Consider the following 21,849-nt stretch of genomic DNA (forward strand, 5'->3'; position numbering starts at 1 on the left):
CATCACTAGTCTCAAAACTCCACTGACAGGTTGATCTCATGATGATGTATAATGAACTTTGTTTTATTCACCCAGTTCCAGTATCACCATTAGTAATTACTCAACTGATGTTGAAGCCCACTTTGATTATTTTAGATGAGCACCCCCAAGATTCACATTTTACATTTCAGTTTAATTGTGTCTCTGTAATATTTAGAGAGCTGATAAAAACTTACTAAAGCCACAGAACATAAATTTACATGTGAACTTGATCTTCCACAATCTGGTCAATCCTCAAACATGAATCACTTATCAAGGCATATAGCACAGAAAGCACGGCACAATCATTTCATTGTTCTTATTTTTGCTTGCATAAATCTTATCTTTATCAAAGGTATGAAACTGGCAAGGCTGACCATTTTTTTTTTCCATGGCTCCCAGTATCTGAACTCTTTCCTGGGTCCCAGTATCTGAACTAGGGAGACATCTCCAGTGAAAGGAACAGAATAATTTTTATGTATATTTAGTGTAAGAATGTAAACAAGTGAAAGTTAATTAATGGCACGAGAAAGTGACTGCTGACATCAGGAGTAAAACCAGCCATCATACACTATTACATGTGAATGTCTTCACTATAAGTTAGTTAGAATGGAGCTGAATCAATCCTTGACGTAGCAGAGAAAAAGTTTTCCATTATCCTCTTAAAATCCTCTGCACAGCTACTCTGTCCTTATAGGCTCAAATTTTAAGAAATACCTTCCTAGCAATTTTTTAAAACCCAGGACTCTGGTACATGCCAGCTTCCAGTAAAAAGCATTCACAATTTTTCTTAAAAAACAAAACAAAACCAAAAAACAAAAAAAAAACAAAAAACAAAAAACCTCACCGATAAGAATTCTTAACAATGGTTGGCTTTGGATGGTTATAAAGTAGAAAATACAGTCACATAACATCATTATATATTTTTCTTTAATATAAAAAATAACTTTCTCAAAAAAAAAAGTATGAAACAAAAGCATTAAAAAAGTTTTAATTCATTAGAGCCTACCACCGAAACATTGTAATTCTAGTTTTTTCTATCACATTTTTATTACTTTTATAATCAGAAGGGAAATATATTTTTTTAATTTTTAATTTTACTTCAAGTGTGTTTTTCCAGGACCCATCAATTCCAAGTCAAGTATTTGTTTCAGTCTAGTTATGGAGGGCGCAGCTCACGCTGGCCCATGTGGGGATCGATCCGGCAACCCTGGAGTTACGAGCACCGTGCTCTAACCAACTGAGCTAACTGGCTGCTGCCCCAGAAGGAAAATATTTTAAGTGAAGTTTTCATCTGGGTGAAAACTGAAAATTTTTGTCACTATAATATCCCACGTGAGAAAAGAACACTGTTAACCTTGGCTCTGGTGCTAAGCTATTCATTTGGCCTTGGTAAGCAAGTTAACTTCCCCGAGTTGCCTCAAATGTGGAAGTAGATGATTTAAGTACCAGGGGTGTTTCCTCCCTATTCGAACAGTGTATGATAATGAGACATGAGGTTTCAAAACTTCCTAGGTCATTCTAGACTGATGATTATGGCAACCTGGTTTTTCAATTTCTGAATTCCCACAGAAAATTGACACAGCACCTACACAGCAGAACCAAGTGCTTGCAGGAGAGGTAGCCCCTTGACCAACAAAATACATGCAGGTAGAGACAAACCACCACCATCCACAAGATTTGAATGGTGTTTGTATGGACAGAAGCACAGGGAAGCAACAAAGATGATGGACCTGAGAACTGCAAAACACCCATACAATCAATAAGTTTACACAGAAAAGTGAGGAGGGCCAATTGGAGAACAGACGCTGAAACCAGGAGGTGTTTTGCCCGAGCCAAGAGTGAATGGGCAAGGGGCTCACAGATCTGAAGGGGCTAAAGCTGTCATCTTTGTGAACTTTCAAGACTGGCTCAAGGACTCCTCTTCAGGAGGAAAAACTGCTGAGAGTAGAGTCAAAATTGAACAAAATGGGGTAATAGAGACAAAGAAAAGAATAAATCTAGGTCAAAGTACGAGAGGGGAACAGGGCCAGGAAGTGTCAGAAAGCAAACTGCTATATTTTTAACTACATGACAATAGAAGACGAACTTCTATGAACTTAAAAAAGCCATCTTAAACCCTGCCACCTAAAGTTCAAGGAAACTATTTTTCATATAAAAACGAAAAACAGAAAAGTATTGAGGTCACATTCCATACAAAGTTATAAGAAGAAAAAAAAAAGCAGAATCATATCCCTATAAACCATTAAAGCATTCCACAAAACAAAGTGGTGGGGGGAGGTCAAAAACAATAGCGTACTATTTCAAAATAAGTTGAAAGACTTTCAGGAAATGAAATGACATAAGACACAAAAGAACATAATTCAGAATTAGAAAAACTCAGAAGTAAGGTAATAGAACACAGAAAAAAATAGAAATAAAATAAAAATGCATTTCATAAATAAAGACTAAACTAGGAGGCACACAAGAGGGAATAAACACAACATATGCCTAAAGAGAAACAGAAAGTGGAGAACAGGAAGAACAAAGTAAAACGGGAACGATATAAAGGACTTGAAATGGTGACAGACATTGAGGACAGGCAAAGAAAACCTAATAGACAAATAGTAAGCATCCTTAAAGAAAAATCAGAGCTAGGGAGAAAAATTAATATTAAACACTAGAATTTAAAATTTTTTCGTTTTCCTGAAATTAAAAAAAAAAAAGATTTTAAAATATAATCAAAAGAATACACAGCAAACCTGAGAATACCAAACCAGAATGACTAAGATTAAGAGTTACTTTAGTAAAATTACTGGACTTTTTAAAAAAGAAAGAAAATGTTATGGATGTCTAGAATAAGTTAGCGTCTCATGAGAAAAAGAAAGTTGTATTATTATTAGACTTTGAGAGCAGTACTCTCTGCCAAAAGAGAATAAAGAAACATATTCAAGTAAAGAAAGGTGAGCCAAGGGTTTTATATCCAGCAAAAATGCCTTTCAAGTATGAAGGGCACAGACACATAATTATTAACGAGCAAGAACTTGGTAAAGATTATTCCCATGGGTCCTCCCTGAGGAATCTACTAGAAAATAAGCTTCAGGTAAACAAACAAACAAACAAACAAATAAAACCAGAAGAGCAACACTGACATAAGGACCATGATAAACATTAAACATATAGTTACTTGTTGACTCTAGAAAGATGAAAAGAAAGAGAGTGTAAGACGCAATGGCTTTATGGTGAGGCAGTGTGAATACAGTACAACTGCAAAAACATTGGGTGAATGAGGAAAGCATAATGCAATAAAAATTTTAAAAGATTCTTCTCAGTAACTATGTTTGTTATGATAGTGTTAATATTATTCTGAGACTATATGTAAATAATATGGGATGAAACAAATGAGTAATTATGAAATATAATTCGATCATCCTCTCAAATCTTAAGAACCAGGATTCTTAGTATGGAAAGAAAGAAGGTACAGATAAAATGCAGAAGAAGCTAAATAAAAGTACCCTGTAGTATGAATTTAAATAGGAGCAATTAATACAAACTTCTAAGGTATTTTATTTTAAAATTTGACATATGTTGATAAAAAAAAATAAATACATAAATAACTTCCTGGCTCTGTCTATAAAAGAAGCCTAAAAATAATCGCCAACCTAGACATAATAAGCACCCTTGGCACCTAGATTGTGGTCTTGAAATACCATTTTCTGCTGAATGAAACCAGGGCTAATTGGAGAATGGTTAATTCCAGGTTTGGGGCAAAAAATGTACTAGATGAGGCTGAAATAACTATTAGGCTCAGGCCAAGACTCAAAAGCCAACTGGAAGAGGTTCTTACTGATCAAAGATACTCTAATTTGATTTTCTACAAGGAACATAATTACAATGGATTGAAACCCAACTATGTTTAAATCCATAAATTCCTAACAATAGTTAAAAAAATAATTGGGTACTTTTAGAGGACTATAGGTAATCAATTCATTATCTTGAAACATGTTAAATGGAAAGACTGAAGCATCTATTCTGTTTTTTCTTTATGAACTATACCATTGTTTCAACAAATCATAGATGATGGATGTTGTCTCTTAAAAGCAATTAATTAATAACTAAGGAAGAATAACTAAAAAAGAAATGGCAGAACTAATGATTTGTAAGTCCTAATGAATCAATGAATTTAGGCATTGAGTATCAATAGCTGCTCACATCACAGAAAGTGAGACAACCAGACATTATGTGCCTCCCAAGGAGAAAACAAATACCCTCTACAGTCTAGCCCAAGGGACTGGACATAAATTTGACAGAGCCTCTGGATCCAGCTGCCAATTTGCAGGAAATACGAGGGACCGAGGAACGTGTCAAACTACCATAAGTGTGCAATCAGCAACATTCAGACTGTGGGAAACTCTATAGGACAAGTGGCCCGGTTTTAACAGATTAATTATAAAGCAAAGAATAGAGTAAAAACCTGTAGATTAAGAAATTCAAGGGAAACACATGATATTTAAACGGATAAGACTGAAACTCTACTGTCTAAGGACATAAAAAACTTCAGTGGGCAACTGTAAAGAAACAGGAAATACAATTCTAAGAGTCGTGGTAGTGACCACCTTGTTGGGAGGGAAGATGGGATTGGGGTGGCCCATAAGGAGGGATTTCTGGGATGACTTGCAACTTCTATTTCTTAATCCAGGCAGTGGTTATGAGAATGTTTGCTCATTAAACTATAATTTGTTTTGTGGGAATTTCTGTGTTTTATCTTAAAAAAGCAAAACAAAACCCAAAACTTTCCATTTCCCTTACCTGTGCCTTGGCCAATTTCTTTTCCAGAAGGTCCCGTTCCCGCTCTGTTTGCTGTAGACGTTTATTAAGCTCCACTATATCTCCCTTTAGTGATGCCAGGGCTGCCAAATGGAGCTGCGGTGACAGAAAGAAAGGAATACAAGGTTAAACCCTTCAGCAGAAACTCATTTCCTTCCTTTCATTCCCTGTAATTAGTGTGATCATATAAAAAATGTATTACCTAAAATGGGACATTTTGGGTGCTATTAATCTCAGGGGAATATGGACACAAATCAGGTGTCTTACAGGAAGCTGGGTTATATGGTCACCCTAAATGTAATGGGGAGGAAACTGTTGTGTGAGGGCAGTAGGACCTAATTTTGGATGATTAAATCAGGACAGTGAGCAAAGCTCCTCCTTCTAAGGGCTTTCCCTGGGTTACTCAGCAAGGATGATATTAAGAGCTGGTGTGGGGCTGCCTGATTCTCAACATAAGGAAGGATAAGGCAGAATCAAATTAGCTTTAACCTTTGGAAAATATTAAAGTTGAATAGGGCCATTCAGTTGTTTGCAATTCAATCACCCACACGGCTGCATGGATAAGAGACACATCAAGAGACACGCTAAGTATTAAGAAAAAATAAGAGAGCTCATTTCTTTAGATGGCCTCCTTGTAAAGCTGTCCCATTGATTTTCTTGCAAGCTTATTCTTCCTCATCGTGCCCCCGTCCCCAGCCCGACGAGACTGACCAGATGCTTCTGTGCTAGCAGGCCCTCTCATAGGAGCAGAACCCAGAACTTTGACAAATTAGGCTATGAAAAGACCAACCCAGAATCTATCCAGAAAGCTTCCCCTGGCCAATTCTCTCAGGTTAACTGGAGCTAGAAAGAATGTTCTCCAACAGATTAACAAGGGGTATGCTGCACTTCTAGGATCTCAAATAAGACCCTGCACACTGAGCTTGGGCTGCATGCACACCTACCACACACATGCCTTTTGGGGCTTTTCAGGCTGATGGGTGGGACTATCTCTAAGATCCATTTAACACACTGATCCCAGAGCAATACCACCTTGCACACTTCTTTGCCCTCTGTGTCACTACTTCTCATCTGTCTTCACTGTCAATTCCAGGTGGAGCTCAGACCATTCCCCAGCTGAATTCCACATTACGTTTGGGTGACTGATGAGAATCAGAAGTAACCCTCCCTCTTTAGATGTTTTTCTGGTAGCTTCTGAGAAGAGGGATTTAAAGTAAGGAGTGAGCAAATAAATGTGATCTTTAAAAATGGACACAGTACGGGAGTATATAACTCTACTTTGAAGATTTCAATTTCAGGTTTAGAAATTAAACTGGCCCCATCCACGCAGCATGTTGGCTGGTAGGAGGGGGTGTGAGTGGGGCAGGAGAAATAGGGCAGGGACTGCGGTTTCAAACAGTTTATGTTAGACTATAACAGAAGCAAAAGCGACTTCACTTAATTGCATCGGAGTTGCAAACCAACAGATCAATAGCTGATTGGAAATCAGGAATGCTTGAAATTTAAAAAAGGAAATGTCAGGCAATCTGGTGGTATTTGCCTTCTCATGCAGGGCTAGGGCCGCTCAGAAAAGGTCACTTTGGGTTTCAGATACAAGGTTTTGTGTGATGAATTCTCAGCACAAATACCACAGTGGTCCCATTGTACAATCTTTTTGAGGCTGTTTTGCTTCCAGTGTGGTAGAGAGAGACACAAATCCACTCCCTTAGCAGCTGGGGTGACCCCACCACCTCTGAACTGTTAATCTGAGGATTTTCCTTCAGTGTCAGACACTGTGGCCTGTTATATGATTATGTCAAGTCTTGAGAGATTTTTATCCTTCTGATGAGAAGGATAAAAATACCTGGAGAGCTGAAATGTTCTTTAAGAAATAAAGAAGTGGGAAGAAATAAAGGACTCCAACTATGTGAGCCTTGTTTCCTCTCTCATAAGATCTCCCCTCCTACTTCTGGGGGAAAGGGCTGCCTGAGGGGTTGGGGGAAAATTATGGGGAAAAGTTGTGAGAGGAGGGTGTATATTCCACACTGATTTCATGAACTGGACCAGATGGGAGACACTAGATTATTTCCATCATAGGGCACAGCAGCGGGGGTCTGGGATGGGTCGCTGCCATTGGAGAGAGCACTGGGCTTGGAGCTGATAACACCTTCTGACCTACCAGCTCTCCTGATTGCCAGGGAGATCCATAGGATGAGCATTTGAGGCAAGTCCCTTTGCTTCCCTGGATCCATAAAATGAGAATAGACCAGTTATTCTTGAACCTTCCTGGGTCACAGAGTCCTTAAGAATCTAATGATTATGATGGACCCTTCTCCTAAACAAGAGTATAAATTTGGGGTTATGCATTTGTTCCACTTAATTATGGTGATAAGACACTCTGGAATCTAGCTATTGACCCCAAATTAAGAAACATCTGGACTATATGCTAGCTTTGTGATCCCGCATAAGTTTTGTAGACTGTTTCATGTGTCATAAACACAGATGTTTGAGTGGGGAAAAGTCCCCTAGTATTTGACATCTCCAACTTCTATATTTGCAGGTGAGGATCTGAAACCCAGAGATTAATTTCTTTACTCAAGGTCCCATAGGTAGCTTAGCATGAGAACCAAGGCCACCAGTGCCTTTTCCTCACTGTAAGATGTTGTGTATGATAGTAATTTTCAGTTATTTATGTGAATGAAACTTTTACTTAAACTGTTACCTTCTGATTTAAAAATAATGAAAATGTAACAAAAAAAGTAACCAGAAAGATAGCATTCTAACATTTTAGTGGTGGCCTCTGGGTGATTTTAAACTTTTAGGGATATTTTTTGTTTAATAAGTTCTTGTTGTTGTTGTTGTTTTTGTTTTTAAGAGAAAGAGGCTTTTGTATTAAAGAAACAAGAGTTGTGAGTGTGTCTTCTGTGTATGTAGGTGATAGCATAAAAACCATAAAGGGTTATTTTCCTTCCTTCCTGCAACCTTCAATAGAAGGTAAAACTTACATATGAAGTAAAATATACACTTGTTTCTTAATGGTACCGACAATTACTCAGCAGAAGCTTAAACTACAGAGAGTGGGAAGTGGAGTGGGGAAAACAAATTGCCCACAAGTCTCAAGACCTGTTGCTTAGAATTGGGCTGACAGGCCCCTTTACCATCAGATGACCGAACACAAGACTACCGAATACAAGATAAGTTCCTATACCCAGGAGTGCTGGATACTCCCTGTGGACTTCAGTTCAGCAACCCTTCTTGTCCCTCCTTGTCAATAATTCAGTAATAAAAAGCTGATTTCACCTCTCTTCTTTCTGGGTTTCACCCCCTCATTATGGTGGAGCTGATGGTATCCTTGCAAATTCAAAAGCTAGAGAGTTTGTGAGCAATGCTATAAGTCATGTGATGAAACCTGTGTAGTGTCAAGGCAAGCATTAAAAACTAGGAAGCATAGATCTGGTCAATATAGTGCACTAGATAAGCCTGTGCTCACCTCCTCTCATGACCACATCAAAATTACAACTAAACTACAGAACCATCATCATTGAGAATCGCTGAAGTCTAGCAGAACTGAACCCCTACAAGTAAGGACATACAGAAGAAGCTATCTTAAGACTGCTAGGAGGGGCAGAGACGTAGAACAGGGGATCCCACACATAATACTGTGTGACTATTAAAAATTGCAAAGGTCCTCCCCCCTCTCCCCAAAAGCCAGGGGTCCCAGCCCCATATCAGGCTCCCCAGCCCAGGGCTCCAATGCCAGGGAGAGAAGTCCCCATAATTTCTGGTTGTGAAAACCAGCAGAGGTTGTGACTGAGTGAGACAGAGGGTGGCTGCAGTCCCAGGTGCTCCTCTTAAAGTGCCTGTGCACAGACTCACTGACGAACACACTCACTCTGAGCTTCAGAGCTGGGATAGCAGCTCGATATGTACCAGGGAGGAATTGAAGTGTCTGGCTGCAGGAAGAGGGCTGGATGGGACAGCTTTCTCCCGGACAGCGGAACTGGTGGAAGCCATTATTTCTTTGCTGAGTGCTCCCCCACCCCCAGCAATGTGCAGATACAGGCTGCCTCCATATGTGAGTCTCTATCAACCTAGCTATCACTATTCGTTCACCCTGCCCTGGTGATTCTGAGACTCCACCCCACCCAACTCGCAGGCCCACCCAAGCTTCTTCCAGTGGCTTTTCCATACAAACAGCCTGTCTTGGTTCATAATGTGGACTTTCCTAAAATTCTTCAAAGGTTCACAAAACCCAGATAAGCAGCATCTGGCTTAGGTGTGTCCCATACCTCTGGCTGAGCAGCCCCAAGCCCAGCGGCACTAGTGACAGCCAACCTTGGTTCACAATTTGGCCTTTCAAGGCACCTCCAAGCACAGCGCAGACAGTGGACATCTGTAGATTGCTTTGTGGCTCATGCCAGGTGGCCCTGGGCAGGGCATAAGCAGCAGCTGAACTTGGTCTGCAGTGGATACCCTCCCAGGAGGCCTTGGGGCTGGCACACCCAGTGGCCAGCTTCAGACCTAGCTGGAACATCACCAGTCCACTTCCAAGGATGACACATCCAAAGGGCAGACTGCGCAGGCATCAAAGCCCTGCTAAAGTGAATTCTGCTCCACAGGGCCAGCCCCTGCACTACAACTCCTCTATCTGTTCATAGCCAGTCCTCACAACCAATGAGCCCGAGGGTCAATCCCTTCCACTAACACGCAAACAGTAACCAAGGTTCAACTACAACAGGAGGGTACACAAAACCAACACAAGGGACACACCTGGAGCACCAGCTCTGGTGACAAGGGAGACTGTGCCACTGGGCCTCCACAGCACACCTACTACATAAGGCCATTCTGCTAAGATCGGGCAACATACGAGCAGTACCAAATACATAAAAACAAACACAGCAAGGCAGACAAAATGGGAAGACAAAGAAATGTCCCAAATAAAAGAAGAGAACAAAACTCTGGAAATAGAACTCAACAAAATGCAGATAAGCAATCTACCAGACACAAAGTTCAAAACCCTGACTATAAGGATACTCAACGATCTCAGGGAGAACTTCAACAAAGACATAGGAAACATAAAAATGAAGATAGAAAACGTAAAAAAGAAGCAGTCAGAAATAAAGAATACAATAACTGAAATGAAGACTATATTAGAGGGAATCAACAGAGTAGAGGAAGCAGAGGATTGAATCATCATTTTAGAAGATAAGGTAGCAGAAAACACCGAAACAGAACAGCAAAAAGAAAAAAACCAAAAACATCCAAATAAATGAGGAGAATTTAAAGGGCCTCTGGGACAACATCCAGAGTACCAACGTTCTCATCATAGGGGTACTGTGATGAAGGGGAAGAGAGAGAGCAAGAAATTGAAAACCTATTTGAAGAAATAATGACTGAAAACTTCCCTAACCTGGCAAAGGAAATAAATATTCAAGTGCAGGAAGTGCAGAGTCCCAAACAAGATGAACCCAAAGAGGCCCACACCAAGACATATCATAATTAAAATGCCAAAAGTTAAAGACAAAGAAAGAATCTTAAAAACAGCAAGAGAAAAGCAGTTAGTCATGGGCGCAAGGCAGCTCCCATAAGACTCTCAGCTGATTTCTCAATAGAAATGTTGCAGGCCAGAAGGGATTAGCAGAAAATATTGAAAGCGATGAAAAGCAAGGACCTACAACAAAGATTACTCTACCCAGTAAAGCTATCATTAAGAATTGAAGGACAGACAAAGAGCTTTCCAGACAAGAAAAAACTAAGGGAGTTCATCACCACCAAACCAGTATTATAGGGAATGTTAGAGGGAATTCTTTAAGAAGGAAAAAAAAAAAGTAAAAAAATATGAATGATAAAATGGGAATAACTACGTATCTATCAACAATTACTTTAAATGTAAATGGATTAAATGTCCCTATCAAAAGACATAGGGTGGCTGAATGGATAAGAAAACAAGACCCCTACATATGCTGCCTACAAGAGACTCACTTCAGATTGAGAGATACACAGACTGAAAGTAAATATATAGATAATTTTATGGGGGGGAAAAAAAAAGCTGCAGCACCAATATTTATACCAGACAAAACAGACTTTAAAACAAAGGCTGTAACAAGAGACAAAGAAGGACCTAGTAATCCCACTTCTGGGTATTATCCGAAGAAACCCAAAATGCTACTTTGAGGGGACAAGTGCATCCATATGTTCATTGCAGCATTATTTACAACAGCCAAGATGTGGAGGCAACCTGGGTGTCCCTGAACAGATGAATGGATAAAGAAGAGGTGGTATATATATACAATGGAGTATTACCCAGCCAAAAAAAAGAAATCTTGCTCTCTGTAATAACATGGATAGACCTAGAGGGTATTGTGCTGAGTTGAGTAAATTAGACAGAGAAAGACAAATGTCATATGATTTCCCTTATAAGTGGAATCTAAAGAACAAAAGAAACAAAATAGAAACAAACTCATAGCTACAGAGAACATTTTGATGGTTGCCAGATGGGAGGGGGTTCAAGGTGGGTGAAAAAAGGGAATGGATTAAGAAGTACAGATTGGTTGTTACACAGTAGTCATGGGGATGTAAAGTGAAGCATAGGGAATATAGTCAATAAATTATAATATCTATGTATGGTGTACTAGATATATTAGGGTGATAGGAGAGGGGTTGGGGGGCAAAGTGAAAATGGTGAGGGAATTAAGAAATACACATTGGTAGTTAAAAAACAGTCATGGGGATGTAAGGTGAAGCATAGGGAATATAGTCAATAATATGGTAATAACTATGTATAGTGCCAGGTGGGTACTAGACTAGTCAGGGGGATTGCTTCTTAAATTATATAAATGTCTAACCATTATGCTGCACACCTGAAATTAATATAATATAGACTGTCAACTGTAATTGAAAAATTAAAAAGGGGGAGAAAGGCATAGGGAAATAAGAGGTTCAAATTTTCAGGTATAAAACAGATAAGTCTGGGGATGTAACATACAGCATAGGAAATATAGTCAATAATGATAGCATGGTGCGGTGTCAGATGGTTGCTGGACTTATCGTGGTGATCACTGCTTTAGGAATATACACGTTGAATAACAATGGTGTACATCTGAAACTAATATAATATTGTATATTAGCTATGTTTCAATACAAAATCTTTAAAAAATAAGAAGTATAGAGGATTTCCTTGGTAATTTTGTAAAAGGAGTGACAGTAGGATTAAATCCTGGAAAGATACATTTACCAAAACAAATAAAACTGCCAAATATCTATAATAGGAACATTACATTTATACCATTTTTTTTGAGATCTCTTTACTTATATCCTGGTTTCTGAAATGGCCTCCAACTTGAGTCAGAGCTTCAGACATACGAACTATGAAGTACTATAAAATAAAATGTTTCACTAACCAAAGAGAAAGAAAATATATATGATGTTTGGAGTCTGTGCTAGTCTCTTCCTTAACACATTTTTCTCTTCATGCTCAGGAACAAGATCCTGATTTTCAGCTGGTCATATTGAAGCTCCACTAAAATATTTCAGTTCCTGGCCTCTCTTGCAGTCAGAGCCATGTGACAAAGTTTTGGCCAATGAGATGTAAGCAAAACTATTATGTGGGAATTCTGGGAAAATCTTTTTGAGAGAGGTCCTGCCCTTTTTCTCTTCCTGCATTGTTGCTGCTTGGTACATTAATGTGATGGATGGAGCTCCAGCAGACATAAGGATGAGGTCCACACTCTAGGGAGCCGAAAGCTACCTGACTCCTTAACAACTCTGTAGAGCCACCCTACCAGCTATGGACTACCTAACTCCAAACTTCTGTAACAGAATAGCAAGAAACAGACCTCTGTTGTATAGACCCCTGTTATGTTGAGGCACATGAAGTTGACCTAATCCTAATTTATAAAGGATCATATAAACCTAGTTTCAAATCTCATTTATGCCACTTATTGGTGGACTGGCTTTGGACAGTATATTTAATGGCTTTGTTATAGGGCTGTCATAAAGACAAAATGAGACAGTATCCATAAAGCGACAAGCACAGTGTCTGGAACCATGTAAGCATTCAACAAATGTACATTTCCTCTTTCTCAACCAAGTTTTAACTCAAAAACTTTCAAGTCAACAACCTTCTCAGACGGAGCCCCATCAGAGGAAGCGAGAGGGACACGCAGATGAGTAGGTAACACTGGCCCGTCTTGGAGCAGCTTACTGATACCTGGTTGGTATCAGCACAGGGCTGAAGGCCGTTGCTGCTTTGCTGGATTCTGCTGAAGTCCCAAGGCTTATCTTAAGGACATGATTGGCAAGGCTCTTCATTCTCTATGAAAGTTTAACCCAAGGCCTAAGCAAGGTTGTGATGGAACCTAGACACTTCCTAGACACCCATAAATTTGGGTCTAGTATGTAAAGGATATAAATCTGTATATACCTTCTATTTCTATAAAAGGCACTAATTCCCTAGGCTGTTTTGAACCCTGCTTCACATTCATTTTACAGAGTGTATCCAAATGAAACTAAACCACCTGGAAATTTGGCTGAAAGATAACTGTCAAAATTGTTGTTATTTCTGGATGAAACATTACTTGACTCAAATTTCATTGTTCAACTGGCTGTAAGGACAGGCTCACTTCGCCTCTGACAAATAAAATGTCCAGCTGCACAAGGCTCGGGTGAGAAGCTAGTAGCGCCTTTGTAATAGCCTCTCTCTTTGGTTCCTCCTGGGCTAAATAGTTAAGATGTCTTTCTCGTTGTTCATTAGCCCTGAGACAAAGGGCTTTGCACTTCTGATGTCATTTTAAGCCAGCAGCCCAATGACTCGGATGAGCTCCCAGGAGCCTCACTATTTACAGTGACAAGATGCTTCTCCATCGCTACGGCAGTATAAACAACCCACACTGGCCAGCACAGTCCTGCTTAGTCGGCACTGTCCCGTGTGTCATCCCATAGGATCTTTATCATCACACCACATCTCTGTGGTCACAGGGAAGCTGTGATTCCCAATTCAATGAGGGACAAGTCCTTTCCCCAAAGACCACAGTTGGTGAGGGTGGTCCAGCACCTGTATCTAGGCTGTTAAGTCTACCATTTCACTCATCTTTCTGAGACTTTGGTCAGCTCTTCAACAGCACTGCCTCCAAAGGGACCAACAACTTCCACATTCACACCTGAGACAGAGGAATGAGTTCATCCCACATTCTCCATGCAGACAGGTCCCATGGGGCACGTGTGTGTGTGTGTGTGTGTGTGTGTGTGTGTGTGTGTGTGTGTGTGTGTGGTGGCTGAATCATCCTTGCCCGCTTTGTTGGCAGGTAAGCTCATCCCAGGCAAACTGTGCATGTTCTATTTTTTTCTCCTTCACTGATCTGGCTACCCAAGGCACTCCCGTAAGTCATGACTTTCATTGCCAGGGTACCTCTGTTTCCTTCCCAATAAGTGATGATGGGAATTACCATTCTGTCCTTCTAACAGAGCCACTTGCCCTTCAGAGAGAAGAGATACACATAAAAAGCAACAATAAGCAAAACAGGATAGTATTGGCAGAAAAACAGACACACAGACCAATGGAATAGAATTGAAAACCCAGAAATAAACCCATACATATATATAGGTTTATTTAATTATTTAAATAAACCTATATATAGGTGGGTTTATTTAATCATTTATTGAACAGGCTTTCTTTTCTCCATTGTATGTTTTTCACTCCTTTGTCAAAAATTATACACACACACACACACACATACATACACAAATAATTTTTGACAAAGGAGTGAAAACCATACAATGGAGAAAAGAAAGCCTTTTCAATAAATGATTTGTGCTGGGAAAATTGGAAAGCCACATGCAAAAGAATGAAACTAGACTGCTGTTACCATACACAAAAATTAACTCAAAATGGATCAAAGACCTAAATATAAGACCTAAAACAATAAATTGCATAGAAGAAAACATAGATGCTAAACTTATGGACCTGGATCTTAGAGAGGATTTTATGAATTTGACCTCAAAAGCAAGGGAAGTAAAAGCAAAAATAAATGAATGGGACCATATCAAACTAAAAAGCTTTTGCACAGCAAAACAAACCATCAACAAAACAAAGAGGCAACCAACTGAAAGGGAGAAGATATTTACAAACAACACCTCCGATACGGGGCTAATATCCAAAATATATAAAGAACACATGCCACTCAACAACAAAAAAACAAACAATCCAATTTAAAAATGGGCAGAGGACGTGAACGGACACTTCTCCCAAAAAGACATACAAATGGCCAACAGTTAGTGAAGAAAAGATGCTCAACTTCACTAAATACTGGGAAAATACAAATCAAAACCACAATGAGATACCACCTCACACCTGTTAGAATGGTTATTAACAAGACAAGCAATAACAAGTGCTGGAGAGGTTGTGGAGAAAAAGGAACCCTCATACAATTCTAGTGGGAATGTAAGTTGTTACAGCCACTATGGAAAACAGTATGGAGGTTCCTCAAAACATTAAGAATAGAATTATCATATGACCCAGCAATCCCTTTTCTGGATATCTACCCAAAAAGTCTGTAAACATTTGTAAACATATAAAGATATATGTACACCTATGCTCACTGCAGCATTATTCATGGTAGCCAAGACATAGAAACAACCGAAGTGTCCTTCGATAGATGACTGGATAAAGACAATATGGTACATATATTCAATGGCGTATTACTTGGCCATAAGAAAAGAAGAAATATTGCCCTTTTGCGACAACATGGATGGATCTTGAGATTATCATGCTAAGCAAGATAAGACAGACAGGAAAAGTTGAGAACCATATGATTTCATTCATATGTGGGATATAAAACTGAAAGCAACAAACGAACAAGACAAACAAAAACTCATAGACAGACAACAGTTTAGTGGTTACCAGAGGAAGAGGGGGGAGGAGGGAGGTAGAAAAGAGTAAAGGGGTCAAATATATGGTGACAGAAGCAGATATTTGACTGGGTGGTGAACACACAATGCAATATACAGATGATATCTTATTTATACACTTTAAACCTATATAATTTTATTAACCAATGTCACCCCAATGAATTTAATTAATGGAAAAAAAAGAAACAAGGGATATACAGTTTTTGCTTATGTTTCAGTGATGACAATGGGTAATGTCAACTTCTTTCACTTAGTGAACTGTTCTCTTCGTTTAAAGGGAAGAAACAAATGTAACTCAACGTTACCTAATACATCCCCTTGGAAGGTTCTGCCCTAAGTGGTTTCTTAATTCTACCTCATTCAATCGGCTGAAGAATACCACAGAAGAAAGGCAGTGTCAAAATCCCAATGCCAATCTCTGGAAATAGTTTGAGAATTCTACCGTGTTTTCCCGAAAATAAGACCTAGCCGGACAATCAGCTCTAGTGCATCTTTTGGAGCAAAAATTAATATAAGACCCGGTCCTATTTTGTTATAATATAAAACTGGGTTTTGTAGTATACAATACAATACAATACAATATAATAATATGATATAATGTAATATTAATATAATAAGAGGTCTTATATTAATTTTTGCTCCAAAAGACACATTAGAGCTGATTGTCCAGCTAGGTCTTATTTTCAGGGAAACAGGGTAATCTTAGCACTGGCAAGGGAATTCGAGAACGGCTAGTCCCGTTCCCTCACTGTAGAGACATGAAACAGACTCAGAGGAACAAAGCTCATCAAATTTCGATTTCCTCCTTCCCTTTCCAGAGGATTCTACTCTCTCCCATATGGCAATCCAGGAGCTTCTGGGTATTGAATAAATGTGTATATCCCAGTTCTGTCCTTGGAAATATCAGGAGACATCTGTACGCAAGAAAACAGCCTCATTCAGCTTCCTCTCCAAGACTCCCCACACCCGGGGGCTCTAATTCAGATACATCAAGAACAAAATCCCTGGCAAAAGGGTAGCAGTCCCTGCCAGATGGACACAACCAGGCCTGTTCAGTGGCTTCCAGGACCGGAACATTCCTATTTACTGCTAGAATTCCAGCTAGCGGCACCTGCTGTGTAGTATTTCAAGAAAGGCTGCTTATAGCCTTGAAACTTAAAACTCATTAAATATCATCTACAAGACTGCTCACTGCATGCAAAATCACTTTTTGCTGCCCTGGATCAACTCAGAAAGCAGCAGCTTTTGTCTTTCATTTTCTTGATAATTTCATTGTGAGGTCAGTGGTCCCTGATTTACTTTTTAAATCTCCATTGAAATTCAGTTGTTGGAAACAGCATTCTAAGGCCCCTTTAATATGGCAGCCCTAGAATAACACCCACACAGGAAAAATTGATCCCTTCGAAGGGTACCTGACATTGGGAATGGTGCCAACTCAGAAAGCAGCCATACCATCAGCTGTAGGACCCACCTGAAGCAACTCTTTCCTTGTCTCAAATAAATGGCTGGGAGACAACTCTCAAGGATGGAGACGACCAAGACTGACCATTAAGGGATCTGAAGATGACCCTCAATCCCATCCCATCCACGAAAACATGCTCCTCTAAAAATAAATCATAATTTTTAGTGAAAATAATATTAGCTAACACATGGGTGCTTACTATGTCCTAGCTGCTATATTAAGCATGTAACATACATTTTATTTTATTTTTAAATGTAATTTTATTATTAATCACAGGTGTACAAAATAACATAATGATTAGACATTTACGCCCCTCACAAAGTGATAACCCCCCCCATGTCTACTACCCTTCTGACATTGTAATAGCTATTATTAAAATACCACTTTCTCAGTTATCACATAGCCTTGTGAACTGAATACTGTTAATCCCAATGTAAAGAGGTAGGAATTGAGGCTTAGAAGTTCAGTAACTTTTCAAACTAGTAAGTGACAGAGCTAGAATGAAAGCCCAAGTCTGTCTAAGCCCAGAGCCAGTTCCTACCATGCCTCAAGATTTGCAACGGTGTATCATAGCACTTCTGAGATTCTTGCAGATACCCATGAAACTGTTAGAAGATAAGGTCTCATAGCGTTCTTTTAAGAGAGGGGAAAGCAGAATTGCAAAATTAGCATGCGGAGAAAAGGTATTATTTAAAACTTCCAATATTTTGAGAAATAGGGGACCATTCAGCTGATATCCGACCCAAGAAGGAATCAGAGAATATTAATCTCCAGCTATTTCCATACCCTATGAAGGAAAACAAAGAGGAAAATATTGCCGTGCAGGTGAAAAAGCTCTGAACTCCGCTAATTAAACCATACATTGGGAGGAAAAGTCACTTTCACTGGTAGCTCTTAAAAAATAAAAATCTAAATAGAATATTATACATATTTTAAAGTTTACTATACAAATATTATAATACAATAGTTGCTAGTGAAAATAAATCACTTAGTATTTTCCACTAACAAAACATTTCTTACTTTATGTGCTGTCATTTTGTTGTCAAGGGAAACCAGAATTACAGGTACATACCAGGATATGTGGAAGGAAACACAGACAAAATAAAGATACTGCAATAAACTGGCAGCACCCACTTAAATTTCAAGGTGGGCTGCACCCTAATGACGCATCATGAAGGAGATGAAGATGTAACAATTAAATCCTGCTAATCAGAGGACATGAATATTTCAGCGCGCACTAAATACTGATGTGATCCCTGAGGCAGAAACTCCCACAGAGAATTACATGAACAGGAAGAAGAGAGTTACCTGACAAGGCCTGCATTGTTCATAAATTTTTATATTGATCCAATTTAGCACGTACTGAATTCCCCATTCTAGAGAAACCAAGTACCTTCAATGGTGAAACAGTCAATAAACTCTGCAGATTAGGAAAGGCCGTGGTATTGTACAGCAATAGTGGAGGGGCCCTCTTTTTTTTTTTTGCTAAATTGAGGACAATTTCTTTCTTCGGGAAAAAGACTGAAGATTTAGATTTGTGTGTGCATGTATTCAGATAGACAGAGGTGCCAAAAAAATGTATACACCTTTTAAGAAAGGAAAAAACTGTATTATAATTGTAATACTCAATATATACCGATAACAAAAGATGAATAAAAGTCACGTTTGACTTCTGCAATTACAAGAGGTGCTCAAAGTGGTTATAATCGGCGCCCAGACCCTTCTGATGATGGCGAACACTGTTTGGTTAGCCTTCTGTGGCGAGTGTGTAAACTGTCCCAACACCACAGCAGAAGCAGCAGGACGTGTTGCTGTGCGAGGATCTTCCCTTGTGCACATCACACACAGTATCGTGCGTCTCCGACTTAGTCACGAATGCGTGCAATTGTTAGGCGTGTTGGAGGTTCTATTGCATACTCATGACTCCATTGTTGTACTTCCACAACATTCTCGAATTTCAAATACCACTTCAAAATGGTCTTGCAACTCCTCGAATAACAACCGTGCTTCCGCCATTTTCTTTGACTGTTCTGCCTGTCACATGGGGACACTAGCACTCATTTGATTAACACCATCTTTTGAGTGAACGTCATACTACACGTTGCTACCGTAATTCAATTCAACTTCAAAAAGTAATACATAGATAACATCTCTTAAAATGTGTATACATTTTTTTGGCACCCTTGTGTGTGTGTGTGTGTGTGTGTGTGTGTGTGTGTGTATATATGCATTTACATGTATTACTACACACATATATATACATATGAACTTTATATATATATGCATATTGTGCAATATATATGTGTGTGTGTGTGTATACATATATATATACTCAAGGCACATGATTTCAGACTTTTCATTAAAGCACAGGAGATAGTCAAGTTGTCAACTATTGAGATACTCAATACAATCATTTTAAAATGAATCCTCAACTTTTAAAAGATACTTTAACATGCACTATTTCATTTAAACAAAATCACTTTAAAATGCTTGATGCTGCAAACAAGCGCCCATTTCTGTGAAGGCACAGGCAGGCCCTGGCTTCTCCTTCCTCATCACAAGGCTGCTGACTGATGGGCCATTTTCCCACTCACTGGTACATGTAATACAAAGCACCAGGAAAGGGAAGAAGAGACACATTTCAAATCTGCTCAGTGTTCTCTCCCATCAGGGGCCCTGCTGACTGCTTCAGAGAACAGTGTGTTTATATGGAAGAACAGGTCTGAATCTTCTCTCCTTTCCAAATCACTTACGCCAGCCAATACTAGTCCCAAATAGGATCTTTCTCCCAGAAAAGGAAGAAAAGGGGTGAGGGAGCAGAGGGAGAGAAAACAATGAGGGAAAATTCTTGAGTTAAGGACACAGGCTTTATCACTATCACAAAACAAAAACACAAACCCCAGATCTGAGTACCACTTCAGCCTTGGTTAAGGTGTTAAAATTTTCCCAACCTCCATTTACTCGCCCTGTTACATGGGAACGACACTCAACCATACAGAGCTGTGAAGATTAAATGAATACACTGCAGGTAAATCACTTAACCACAAAGCTGCCTGGCAGAATGGTAGCCACCATGACCACTGTCACCTTAATTATTCTGGTCATCACACCACGCTTTGGGCTTGCTGAAAAGGGTCAAGGTAAAACTGGGCCTTGGAAGAGCGATGGGTACCGATCCCATCTCTGTGATTACGCAAACCCTGATTAAGCAATCAGAATGACTCATCACACTGAGGCCTAGGTCATAGTCATCATAGCAATCTGCACCTTGCCTTTCAACATGGGCAACTGACTCAGCAGCTCCCTGCACCCCGGCTGGGCTTGCAGGAAAGCGGGCAAACACATTAATCCTAAACAGCTTGGAACCTGAAGGAGCCTCACACCTTTTCCCCCACCTCCTGGCTCCTCATATCACCAGGTAAGAGAGGTTCAAGAACCAAGTGGGACACATAGAGGGACCCCAAAATGAGTTTCCATAAAAATGGATCTGAACGGTGGAGCTTACTGTAAGCAAGGACATGCACAAAGATCTGCCCATGATAGTAAAAAAAAGAAAAAGCTTAGTTGAATACATCGCACGATATGCATAGTACACTATGCTGTCACCAAAATAGGGAACTATATGTAACAACTAACGTGGCTTTCATTTCCCATATGTTTACTCACTCCCTTCATTCATTCAGGTTGCTTTCCATCTGTCTCCACCAACCACCTGGCACAAGTTTCCCTTCGTCCCAACTCCCCCCATCTCTATCCTTTTACTCCCCTTTATTTTTTTATAACACTTATTACTACCTGACAACCTATCATACAGCCTTTTGGTTAATTCATTCCCCCATGAGACTATGAGTTCCGAGAAGGCAGACGTGTCAAGAAACTGGGGAACTAGACAATGAACAAGACGAATTGTGCCTGGCACATGGTAGAACTTCAGACGATATTTGTGGAATGGAGAAATTTAGGAAATTCAGGTAAAAGAACTTACATTCCCCGTACCCCATAATCTAGGGATGACACCAGTAGCAAATATCTGTCAGACATTTTTCTAATGCAAATATGCTTCAAATAGCTTATGTGAAACAATATGTTTAATATAGTTCTCTCTTCTATACTTCAAACTCTCCAAATAACTTGCTGCATCATTAGCATCCCCTCTAAGTCATCAAACTTCTAGAACAATCCTCCATCATCCAGTGGTCACTCGAGAGTGTCAATGTCCCTTCTGACAAGTACTCCCCAGAACCAAGCGCAACATCCCCGATGAATTCTGCCTGCACACTTCCTGTGTTCCAGGGACCAGCCAAATGCCTGACACGGGTTTTCACTGAATTCTCACCGAACAAGACAGGCGCTACTGTTACCTTGTTTTGCAGATAAGGAAACTGAGGCAGATTCAGGTTTTCTAGCATGTGAAACTCAACACTCCCAAGCTGACCTCTCCCATTCACCATCACTGCACTTCATTTATCCTGGGATCCAGGGTCCCACATTTGCAGATTGCACGATCTGGCGAGGGCCAAGGGAGGGAATGTGAGGAGTTAAGATTGCAGACTTGGACGGCACCCAGCACCAGATGGTTTATAGCAGCACTGCTGAAACTGGAAAAGCCACTGGAACCAGAAGGGAATTTCAGTGAGATCCTCTGTACTTGCTTTGACAGTGCCTGGCACTGCAGAAAG

General features: G+C 39.7%; 1 protein-coding gene across 3 annotated transcripts in view; it reads right to left on the reverse strand.

The window, feature by feature from the left end:
* MCC (MCC regulator of WNT signaling pathway) overlaps nt 1-21,849 on the reverse strand; it is a 383,535-nt gene that overhangs the window by 99,782 nt on the left and 261,904 nt on the right. For all 3 annotated transcript variants that reach the window (XM_033110748.1, XM_033110747.1, XM_033110749.1), the window contains one exon: nt 4,807-4,920. In XM_033110748.1, the coding sequence (XP_032966639.1) occupies nt 4,807-4,920 (114 nt within the window). The remainder of the gene's footprint in view (nt 1-4,806; nt 4,921-21,849) is intronic.

Source organism: Rhinolophus ferrumequinum, chromosome 7 (genome assembly GCF_004115265.2).
Source record: "Rhinolophus ferrumequinum isolate MPI-CBG mRhiFer1 chromosome 7, mRhiFer1_v1.p, whole genome shotgun sequence".
NCBI classification, from domain to species: domain Eukaryota; kingdom Metazoa; phylum Chordata; class Mammalia; order Chiroptera; family Rhinolophidae; genus Rhinolophus; species Rhinolophus ferrumequinum.